This window comes from Myxocyprinus asiaticus, chromosome 33 (assembly GCF_019703515.2).
Source record: "Myxocyprinus asiaticus isolate MX2 ecotype Aquarium Trade chromosome 33, UBuf_Myxa_2, whole genome shotgun sequence".
In the NCBI taxonomy this organism is placed as follows: domain Eukaryota; kingdom Metazoa; phylum Chordata; class Actinopteri; order Cypriniformes; family Catostomidae; genus Myxocyprinus; species Myxocyprinus asiaticus.
Window position 1 is genome coordinate 3,257,223 of NC_059376.1, and position 12,452 is coordinate 3,269,674.

At 43.5% G+C, this 12,452-nt stretch overlaps 1 protein-coding gene across 1 annotated transcript in view; it reads left to right on the forward strand.

Moving 5' to 3' along the window:
- cacna1db (calcium channel, voltage-dependent, L type, alpha 1D subunit, b) overlaps positions 1-12,452 on the forward strand; it is a 203,019-nt gene that overhangs the window by 146,777 nt on the left and 43,790 nt on the right. The window contains exons 29-31 of the mRNA XM_051670137.1: positions 1,559-1,669; positions 1,793-1,870; positions 3,168-3,251. Of these exons, the coding sequence (XP_051526097.1) occupies positions 1,559-1,669; positions 1,793-1,870; positions 3,168-3,251 (273 nt within the window). The remainder of the gene's footprint in view (positions 1-1,558; positions 1,670-1,792; positions 1,871-3,167; positions 3,252-12,452) is intronic.

Consider the following 12,452-nt stretch of genomic DNA (forward strand, 5'->3'; position numbering starts at 1 on the left):
ACAGCCCTGTTCATCAATGTTCAGAATAGTTTTCTGAATGTGTAGAGTTATAAACTCTTAGGAAGACACATACCTTTTAAACAGCATGCTCAACAGAACTTTTATCACTTAAAACATCTGTCAAACCAAAGGTCAAACCATGGTCAGTTAAACACACACTTCCTGTAACCACAAAACAGACTTCCTGTCATCACAACCAGACATCCTGTCAACCAAAGGTCAAACTACGGTCAGAGACATGTGGTTATTGTTATCAGACATAAACATCTGTCAAAACATCCGTTTATCGTTATCTCTCAAACGGACTTCCTGTCAAAACATCCGGCCATTCAATCATCAAACAGACATCTGGCCAGACACTTCCAGTTCCTGTAGGGCTTTACTAGTTGTTTAGATCAGTGTTACTATCAGAAATAATTGATAATTATTTCTTTAGTTATTAATTAATATTTAAATTAATTAATTGAATCTAACTCATTAAAACCTCATATGGGGCTCCAGTAAATGTAGTGTGCTATGTTTGGGAGCGGGTTTGGTTATTAGCAATAATTAATAATTATCAAAGATAATTATTAATTATTAAAATCAATAGAACATTGTTGAGAATCAATGTTAGTTTTTTTTAATCCTTTAAATAAACAATTATCAAAGATAATCACTAATCATTAACATCGATGAAACATTAATTAAAATTAACACTAGCTTATTGATCATTCAAATTCAACAATCATCAAAGATAATTATCAATTATCAAAAATCAATAGAATATTAATATGGATTAATATTGACGGTGCACCACCCTGGAATCAGGGACTAATAACCAGATAGTGTAACAGTCTCAATATTAGATTGTTTTCTTAGGAAAATTGACATCCGAAGAATACCGATTTTCGGGAAAAAAACAATGAATGAAGGCTTGAATCCTAGCACTGACATTCCGTCAGCATGACACAGGTGTATGCAAAACAAACCAAAACACTTCCCTTTGTAATATAACAAAGTTTATTTATGCAGTAATATCAATTAATAATTAATACAATGCAGTCAATAAACTTCCAACTTACAACTAAAAACTAAACAGTGATATGATTAGATATGGAAATCAAAATAATCCTATAACACGAGGGTGTGTGTGTGTGAGAGCGAGTGTGTGTGTGTGTGTGCATGTAAGGAGGGATGCGCACAAAAAGGCGGACGTGACTCTCATGGAGAGTATGTCACGTGAGACTTCCGGCCAGAGAATATGGCCGTGAATGTGGGCAGAGAGAAACCAGTCAATGGCGTCTACCAGTTACTGCGTGTATCCGCTTGTACGATAGCTTAATAAAATTATCCATGCTACTTCCTCCTTATTAACTCACTGTAACAGGGCAGGCCAAGTTTCTGATCACGACAGATGTCATTGATGTTGTAATGTGTTAAATACAGTCATTTGTTAATGTATTATGACCCTTAAGAGACCAATAATATAGTGTTACCAAGTGTCTAAAAGTTGTCAGTTATACAATATACCATATTAGTTGATTTTTTTTTCTTTTTATATATATAAAACATGCAGCATCATGGCCAGTCCCATCTTTTCAACTATGGGATGGACGTTTTGAACATGGTGTTCACTGGAGTCTTCACAGTGGAGATGATTCTCAAACTGATTGCTTTCAAACCGAGGGTATGTGGGGATTTGTGTTTGATATTTTGTGGTGTCTGCACTGTTGAACCCCTGTCCCAAGCAGTGTGCTGACTCTGTTGTTCAAACCCTTCTGCTACCACCCTCATGTGTGTCTGTGTGTAGGGTTATTGTGTGGAGCCCTGGAATGGGTTTGATGCTCTGGTGGTGATTGGCAGCATAGTAGACATCATTCTGAGTCAGGTAGACCCCCGTCTCACCTCCCGTCTGTCTAAATTTTCCCTTAAAGCTCTGTTTCAAAACCTAAATCATAAGAACACTCCCTGAAGACTATTCCAAAAGGCAATCCATGAATAATGATGCTGCCTTCTTTTGGGCCAAATTCTCGGCAGCACCGCTTGTATCATTCAATCCCATAATGCGTTGCAATGAAAATCAAAAATGGCGGATGAAGCTAGAGAAATATCTTCTTATATCTACCTCTTTTTCCTTCAATAATGAAAAATATCAATAGTCCGATCAAATTGAAAATGGATAATTGTTCCCAGTATTTGTATGGGTTATGTAGTTTTTGTGCTTATTTGAGTACTAAGGTTCAACAGTGAGCACTACTTTTAAGAATTGCTGCCTGTGTAGCGTGTTCCAAATCAGTCACTTCTAAGGGTCCTCTTGATTTAGGATGCCTATGTAGTCAGTAGAAAACAAGGCATGGGTTTGGAACAGAGGCTTCATGTCATTTTTCACCTCTGCTACTGTTAGTTGCTGATTTTGTGTGTGTTTACCACTGTATCTGTCACTCTCACTTTTGGGGGGAATATGCTTTTAAGAAATCTTTATTGTACCCAAACAAAGCCATAGTTAGAGATTTTAAGCAGCATCACCACAAATAATAGATAAGAAATCAAATTATTTAAATGCAAAGTATTTAATACATTGTGGTAATATTGGTTGTACTGCTGATTTACTGTATTCTGATATTAATAAAAGTTGTTTTACAGTAATTTACAGAGAATTTAGTGAGAATCATTATTGAAAATAATGTTAAATACAAAACAACTCAAAAGTAAAATGTCTAAACTCATTACGGTAGTGAGAATTTGGGGGTAGAAATGTTTAATTGTGATAAAAAAAATAAAAAATTAAAATAAAATAAAATCCTGTCATCATTTACACAGCCTTAAGTTTTTCCAATCTAGTATGACTTTCTTCCATGGAACACAAAAGCAGATGTTAGGCCTATTCGCCTTTCACTTTCATTGCTTTTCATTTTTCCATACAGTGAAAGTGAATGACAACTAAGACTAACATACTGTCTAACCTTTTGTGTTTCACTGAAGATAAAAGTAATACAGGATTGGAACAACTATGGTGAATAATTGGATGTGTGACTCCCAATTAGAAAAAGTCTTGTCATAAAGCTGTGTTTCTCTCTGTGGCTGCAACATCATAACTGTGATGTTCTTCTCTCTTTCTTCTTTTTCTGTTTCTTTGTGAAATCTCTCTCTCTTTTCTCCCTCTTTGTTCTGTTGCGTGTCTGCAGCATTATTTTGCTGATGCATGGAACACGTTTGATGCCTTAATTGTTGTTGGTAGCGTCGTTGACATTGCAATCACAGAGATTAATGTAAGTACAGCTGCACATGTGATCACTGAAGTCCAGAGATGTCACACTCATCTTCTGTCTGTGTTAACTGTGTCTGTCTTTCTTATTTTACACAATCATACAACATATACAATATGCACTGTAAGATAACCTAAAAAAGTGCTTCATTTTATTAACTGAGTGAATTGATTTTATATTTAAAAAAGTCTAAATGTTATTTAATCTCACTAAATCAACCTAACAAATTAGGTTACAACAGGGTTTTTTTAAGTCTTAAACAGCAAGCCATACAAGCAATACTCCTTTGATACTTTTCTGGTTTTATGTTATTGCTGTTAAGGGAATTTAAAATTACCGTAATCCTCTTGAGAAGCAGGCTAAGAGTTACAAGTTTGTTTACTCATGGCGCCTGCTGACTCTTCGTGTTTCTCACTGCTTTGTGCGTCATACGTGTTAGACCAAACACAGGTTGCAGCACCTCTCCCATTGTTCCTCTTCTCCCAATAAGCACCTACCCCAGAGTAGGAACAAAATAAAAGTAGTACATGTAGATGCATTGTCCTTTGAATTCCAGTGCAAGTCATGGTTTAAAATTAGTAAACTAAGTAAGTGTTAAAGATTTTGTATGAACTGTAAGATTAATGAATAATGTCTTTGAAGTCCATCCTGGATTAACTGCAGAAGTTCACATAGATGCATTGTCCTTTGTTAGTTGGCTGATGAAGACTTTTGTTGGCAATTAATTGATAGTCTATGTATTCAATTTTAAGAGTGTAGTCCATCAATAGACCAAAGTGATGCAGGCAGAGATCAGCGAGGTGCACTGCAGTTCAACCGGCAGGTCATTTCGGTGAGGTCTATCCTAAGTCCAAGGTTCAGGCAGTGGCATATGAAGTATCCTATGTCTAATGGTTGGAGTTGTCATCAGTTCATCCTCTGAAGCCCATCGTAATAGACTGAAGTGATGTCTGGCTGGAACCAGCTGCATTTAGTCGTCATCATTTAGAAACACATAGGAGTGGAGTCTGATATTAATCCCGAGGATGAGACAGGGAAACAAATAGAATAATATTAGCATAGATGCCATTCAATTTTTTGCAGAGTTATAGATCATGATAAATGTTTCTGGTTCCAGCAGACCTAACTAAAGCAGCCTTATCATGAGTTGATGGATAAATAAGGTGTATGCCTGACTAAATAGATGAGTCTTGATGAGTGTGTCTGCGTCCAGAGCCATGTTAGGGAGACTATTCCATAATTTAGAAGCCAAATAGGAAAAGGATCTACCTCCTTTTGTGGATTTTGATATTCTAGGAACTATTAACAGGTCAGAATATAGCATGGTAAAAGGTCACTTAAGTACTGTGGGGCTAGACCATTCAAAGCTTTGTATGTAGTTTAAATTAATATGAAATTTAACAGATAGCCAATATAACAATGATAAAATGGGGCTACTATGATCATATGGTCCTAGTCAGCACTCTGGCTGCTGCATTTTGAACCAATTGAAGTTTATTTATTGAACTTGCTGGACATCCTCCCTGTAATGCATTACAATAATCTAATCTTGAAGTCATGAATGCATTAATTAGTTTTTCGGCATCAGCAACAGAGAGCATGTGTTGTAACTTAGCAATATTTCTGAGGTGGAAGAATGCTGTTCTAAAAACATTAGAAATTTGATTTTCAAAGGACAGACTGGTATACAAACAAATATAACACCTACTATAAGTTCTTCGCTGTAGCAGACAACGTAACAATACATCCATCGAGACTCAAATTATATTTTAGCGGCTTATTTTTTAGAGGTTTTTGGACCAGTAATTAGGACCTCTGTTTTGTCAGAATTGAGTAGAAGGAAATTTCTACAATTTCAACAAACTGGGCTGGTTGTGACGTCATTACAACAACACTCTGCAATCATTATTGCCCATTTATACCAGACCAGCTTCCAAAATTGTCAAAATCACAGTGACTGACTAGTTATTTATCAACATAAATATTAGTGAAAAACTGTCTCCTTACACAGTTCGAATGTTGACATAATCTAACTAAAAAGATTCAAATCTGCTTCTGAGCCACCGGCACAAATAGACTGACTATACACTTTTCATTATATTCACAGTTCACACATACCTTTGATGAGGCGGCTGTCTTCGGTTTTTGATATTACTGGAACACTGTTGGGGGAATTCACTTAGAATGAGTTTCAGACAGTAAATGCACTATTTATTAGCACGCAATCACAGCGCAATTTGCAGGCGGAATTCCGATTTTGCAGTGCTGATTCTGAGCGCTATATAGCGGAGGATGCCGCAAACCACCGTATTTGGCACACCCTGCCGGGACTATACTTCATCACTGTGATCCAGATACATAAATCATCTCTAAAACATGCTGAAATTGTGGTTTACTACACCGCACATCTGGATATATGCCAGGCTATAATGCTCTTCTCCATCATTTGATCATTATTTGATTCATTAATTTTAGATCTAAATTTTTGTGAATCTATAATGACCCTAATTTACATTGAAAGGAGGCTTGTTTGTGCAAAAAGGAAAGACAGTGACTTAATTTAAATACTCAAGACGCAGCACAGTTTCAGTGCTGATGGCACATATTTAACACATTGTAAGCACATGTATTTATGATTGTGGATAATAGTTTATGAATCGGCCACCAAAAAAAAAAAAAAAGTTTGTTGACCACAAAGCTGAAGGTTTGGTACCAGGCATGCACACAACAATCCAACCATATTTAGGGTCACAGGATTATAAGGCACGTTTCTTACATTGTGCAAAAGCAGAAAAGGGGGTTATCTATCTATCTATCTATCCATCCATCCATCCATCCATCCACACAGATTCCTGGGAATGATTAAATTCATGAAAAGTAATTGTTTTATATATATATATATATATATATATATATATATATATATACACATATATATATATATATATATATATACACTACCAGTCAAAAGTTTTGAAACACTCATTCTTTATTTTATATATATATATATATATATATATATATATATATATATATATATATATATATATATATATATTATTTTATTTATTTTTTTCCTCACATTTTAGAATAATAGTCATAAATTATGGAATAACATAAATGGAACTATGGGAATTTTGTTGTGACTAAACAAAATCCAAAATAAATCTAAACTGTGATATGTTTTAGCATCTTCAAAGTAGTCACCCTTTGCCTAGAATTTGCAGACATGTACTCTTGACATTTTCTCAACCAACTTCTTGAGGTATCACCTTGGGATGCTTTTTAAACAGTATTGAAGGAGTTCCTATCTATGTTGGGCACTTATTGGCTGCTTTTCTTTGTTATTTGGTCTAAGTCATCAATTTCAAAAAGTTTTTTTTTTTAATTATTAAATTTTAGTTTTATAATTAAATAAATTAATATGGTGGCACAATTTTATTTTTGTCTACAAATCTAATTTCAAACATTTAAGCATATGCCTTCAGATCAAAAGATTTTTAAGATCATGAGAAACATTTCAGTCAAGTGTTTCAAAAGTTTTGACCAGTAGTGTGTCTGTGTGTGTGTGTGTGTGTATATATATATATATATATATATATATATATATATATATATATATATATATATATTACATTCCTCTTCTCCTTTTGCACAATGTAAGAAATGTGCCTTTTAATCCTGTATATATATATTAATCCTGAAATTGCCAGGTACAAATGGCACAGATTCCTGGGAAATTCATGACAAGTAATCGTTTTTTCTTGTTCATAAACTCAGCAAAAAAGAAACGTCCCTTTTTCAGGACACTTTATTTTAAAGATAATTTTGTAACAATCCAAATAACTTTACAGACCTTTATTGTAAAGGGTTTAAACAATGTTTTCCATGCTTGTTCAATGAACCATAAACAATTAATGAACAAGCACCTGTGGAACGGTCATTAAGACACTAACAGCTTACAGATGGTAAGCAATTAAGGTCACAGTTATAAAAACTTAGGACACTAAAGAGAACTTTCTACTGACTCTGGAAAAACACCAAAAGAAAGATGCCCAGGGTCCCTGCTCATCTGCATAAACGTGCCTTAGGCATGCTGCATGGAGGCATGAGGACTGCAGATGGGGCCAGGGCAATAAATTGCAGTGTCTGTACTGTGAGACGCCTAAGACAGCGCTGCAGGGAGACAGGAAGGACAGCTGATCATCCTCGCAGTGGCAGACCACGTGTAAAAACACCTGCACAGGATCAGTACATCCGAATATCACACCTGCGGGACAGGTACAGAATGGCAACAACAACTGCCGGAGTTATACCAGGAACGCATAATCTCTCCATCAGTGCTCAGACTGTCCGCAATAGGCTGAGAGAGGCTGAACTGAGGGCTTGTAGGCCTGTTGTAAGGCAGGTCCTTACCAGACATCACTGGCAACAATGTCGCCTATGGGCACAAAACCACCTTCGCTGGACCAGACTGGACTGGCAAAAAGTGCTCTTCACTGACGAGTCGTGGGGTTGTCTCACCAGGGGTGATGGTCAGACTCACGTTTATCATCAAAGGAATGAGCGTTACATGAGGCCTGTACTCTGGAGCGGGATCAATTTGGAGGTGGAGGGTCTGTCATGGTCTGGAGTGGTGTGTCACAGCATCATCAGACTGAGCTTGTTGTCATTGCAGGCAATCTCAACGCTGTGCGTTACAGGGAAGACATCCTCCTCCCTCATGTGGTACCCTTCCTGCAGGCTCATTCTGACATGACCCTCCAGCATGACAATGCAACCAGCCATACTGCTCGTTCCATGCATAATTTTCTGCAAGACAGGAATGTCAGTGTTCTGCCATGGCCAGCGAAGAGCCCAGATCTCAATCCCATTGAGCATGTCTGAGACCTGTCGGATCGGAGGGAGTGGGCTAGGGCCATTCCCCCAGAAATGTCCGGGAACTTGCAAGTGCCTTGGTGGAAGAGTTGGGTAACATCTCATAGCAAGAACTGGCAAATCTAGTGCAGTCCATGAGGAGGAGATGCACTGCAGTACTTAATGCAGCTGGTGGTCACACCAGTTCCCTATCTGTCACTCACTCGGCGTTGTGTCGATGTAGTGACACTAGGGGTCACTCTTGGGAGCCCAAAACACTTCTGGTCTTTGATAAAAGGCCAGTGAAAACTGGCTAATGGTATTTGCATGCCACTCCCCCAGACATACGGGTATAAAAGGAGCTGGTATGCAACCACTCATTCAGATTTTCTCTTCGGAGCCGAACGGTCATGCTCATTGAGCTGAATTCTCATGACTGTTCATTCACCTCTGCTGGATCTGATGGCACATTTCAGTGGCTTCTCCCTCCTCTGCACTGGTGCACTGCAGATAACGCCCCTGGGTGCTTCGGCAGAAAAAAGAGAGTATATTTTTCTGAAAGAGTATATTTCTCTAAAAGAGCGGCACACACGGAACGTCTTTTTAAAGACGCGTCTTTTTAAAGATGCCTTTCCGATTGTGTGTTATTCCTGGTTGCAGTCATTACCTCTCAACTTCAGATGGTCACGATCGCTGTCTTTCGTGTCTGGGTGTGACCCACATGGAGGCAGCGTTCGTGGAAGGTTCATGTTCTCACTGCGAGAACATGACCATGGCAACGTTGCAGTTGCGGCTTGCTTTCGTAAGAAAAGCACCTTTTACTGCCCGGTCCCGATTTCTCAGTTCCCCCGCCCTCACTACCCTCGATGGTGGGGCGGCCAGGGGCTATACGGCGATTCCCCTGGTGAATAAGGCGCTCGCGGTGCACCTATGCCCGCAGAGTGCCGCCACCTGCTGAGGACGCCCAAAGCTCCCGTCCAAGCCCTGTAGGTTCACGTCATCCCTGACGGCCAAAGCCTACAGCACTGCTGGACAAGCCGCCTCTGCCCTGCACGCCATGGCTCTCCTGCAGTTCCACCCAACCATGGTGCTAAAAGAACTGCACAAGGGTAGTTCCGCCCCAGATCTGATTCAGGAACTGCGCTCAGCGACCGACCTCACTCTCTGAGTGACGAAGGTCACGGCGCGGTCTCTCGGGCGGCCGATGTCCACATTAGTGGTCCAGGAGCACCACCTTTGGCTCAACATGGTCGAGATGGGTGAGGCCGACAAGACACGGTTCCTTGCTGCCCCCATCTCCCAGGTTGGCCTATTCTCAACGGTTCTCGACGGTGAAGCAGCAGACGGAGGCTATCCGGCATATCCTGCCCTGGCACGGCTCAAGATCCCGCACCCCGTCTGCTTGTCGCCAAGGGCGTCCCCCTGCGGTGACTGCACCGGCTCCACCGCAGCCCGTCCCTTTGGCCCGGCCCCGGTGTGGAGCCCACCGCAGGAAGCAGATGCCACCCGTCTCACGGCCGGCCGCTAAGAATCCACGAAGGTCGTCAAAGTGCCTCAGAGATGGGCGACCCAGGGTCGACAAAACCCACTGCATTGGAGCTGGTAGTAAGACCACTCCATCCCCAGTGGAGGGCCGGGTGGAGAATCTTTTGTTGCCTTTTTATTTGATTTCGCCACATGCCCAAGTGGCCGCGGTACGCAACAGTTCAGCAAAAGAGCGGTTTCCTCCTTCCCTGGGTCACATACCCAGTGTGCACAGTCGTCATCACGACCACCGTCCCTCCCCGCCCCTGCATGCCCAGCTGTGGCACACATCCGCCCCTAATGTGACAGTTTCCATGGGTTGCAAAGACAGGCCTCTTCCTCCCCCGTCCCAGGCTGTTCCAGGGGGTGGTCACAAGGAGCCAGGTAAGTGCTTCGATGTCCCTAGACTCAGCACGGCCACGACATGGTGTGGCAACTCGAGCTCCGCCCCGCTGCGAGGCCCCACCTGCCGGTACATCCGACGACATTGTCCCTTTGGTCCCCTTTGCGCGGAACTTGGATGCATTGCTTGCACTTTCCAATCCGTCGCGATGGCTGGTCCGGACCATCCGACTTGGCTATGCGATTCAGTTCACCAGGCGTCCGCCCAGGACGGAAGGGTGCGATAGAACCTGTCCCTCCGGCCGAGATGAAGAAGGGGTTTTTCAGCCCCTACTTCATCGTACCGAAAAAAGGCAATGGGTTGCAGCCAATCTTGGACCTGCGAGTACTGAACTGGGCTTTACACAGACTCCCGTTCAAGATGCTGACGCAAAAACGCATTCTGGCAAGCGTCCGGCATCAAGATTGGTTTGCGGCGGTAGACCTGAAGGACACGTACTTTCATGTCTCGATTCTACCTCGACACAGACCCTTCCTGTGGTTTGCATTCGAGGGTCAGGCGTATCAGTACAAGGTCCTCCCTTTCGGCCTGTCCTTGTCCCCTCGTGTCTTCATGAAGGTCGCAGAGGCAGCCCTTGCCCCGTTAAGGGAAGTGGGCATTCGCATTCTCAACTATCTCAATGATTGGCTAATCCTAGCTCACTCTCGGGACATGTTGTGTGCACACAGGGACTTGGTGCTCTCACGCCTCAGCCGATTAGGGCTTCGGGTCAACTGGGAAAAGAGCAAGCTCCTCCAGGTTCAGAGCATCTCTTTTCTCGGTTTGGAGTTGGACTCAGTCTCTTTCACAGCGCGCCTCTCGAACATGCGCGCACAGTCGGTGCTGGCCTGTTTGAAGGCGTTCAGACAGAAAACAACAGTTCCACTGAAACTTTTTCAGAGGCTCCTAGGGCATATGGCATCCTCAGCGGTGGCCACCCTGCTCGGGTTGATGCATATGAGACCGCTTCAGCACTGGCTTCAGACTTGAGTCCTGATATGGGCATGGCGTCGCGGGACACATCGCGTGGTCATCACGCTGGTCTGTCACCGTCTCTTCAGCCCTTGGACCGACCTCTCATTTCTAGGTGTTCCCCTAGAGCAGGTCTCCAGGCGCGTCGTGGTCACGACAGATGCCTCCAAAACGGGCTGGGGCGCTGTTCGCAATGGGCACGCAGCCGCCGGCTTATGGATGGGCCCGTGGCTGCGTTGGCACATAAACAGCCTCAAGTTGTTTGCAATTCTGCTCGCCCTGTGGAGGTTCCGGCCGTTGATCGAGGGCAAGCACGTGTTAGTTCGGACAGACAACACGGCAACGGTAGCATATGTCATCCGCCAAGGCTGTCTGCGCTCTCGTTGTATGTCACAACTCGCCCGCCGTCTCTCCTCTGGTGTCAGCAGCACTTCAAGTCACTGCGAGCCACTCACATCCCGGGCGACCTCAGCACTACAGTGGACGTGCTGTCACGGCAGGTTACCCTCAGGGGAGAGTGGAGACTCCACCCTCAGGTGGTCCAGCTAATTTGGAGTCGCTCTGGTACGCCCTGACCGAGGCACCCCTCAGCATAGACGCGCTGGCACACAGCTGGCCTCCAAATATGCGTTTCCCCAGTGAGCCTACTTGCACAGACTCTGTGCAAGGTCAGGGAGGATGAGGAGCAGGTCATCCTGGTAGCACCCTACTGGCCCACCCAGACGTGGTTCTCGGACCTCACGCTCCTCGTGACAGCCTCCCCCCCCCCCCAGTGAATTCCCCTGAGGAAGGACCTTCTTTCTTAGGGACAGGGTACCATCTGGCACCCGTGACCAGACCTCTGGAATCTCCATGTCTGGCCCCTGGACAGGATGCGGAAGACCTAAGTGGTCTACCACCCGCGATGGTAGACATGATCACTCAGGCTAGGGCCCCCTCTACGAGGCGCCTGTATGCCTTTAAGCAGCATCTGTTCACTAAGTGGTGTTCTTCTCGACAGAAAGACCCCAGAGATGCACATTTGGATCGGTGCTTTCCTTCCTGCAGGAGAGGTTGGAAGGGCGGCTCTCCCCTTCCACTTTGAGGGTGTAAGTTGCTGCTATAGCAACACACCACGACACAGTGTACGGTAAGTCCTTAGGGAAGCACGACCTGATCATCAGGTTCCTGAGAGGTGCCAGGAGGCTGAACCCCTCCAGACTGCGCCTCGTTCCCTCATGGGACCTCTCTGTAGTTCTTCAGGGTCTACAGAGAGCCCCCTTTGAGCCTTTGCAGTCAGCTGAGCTTAAGGCACTCTCCTTGTAGACTGCCCTCCTGACTGCGCTCACTTCCATCAAGAGGGTAGGAGACCTGCAAGCGTTCTCTGTCAGCGAAACGTGCCTGGAGTTCGGTCCGGGCTACTCTCACATGATCTTGAGACCCCTGACCGGGCTACGTGCCCAAGGTTCCCACGACCCCTTTTAGGGACC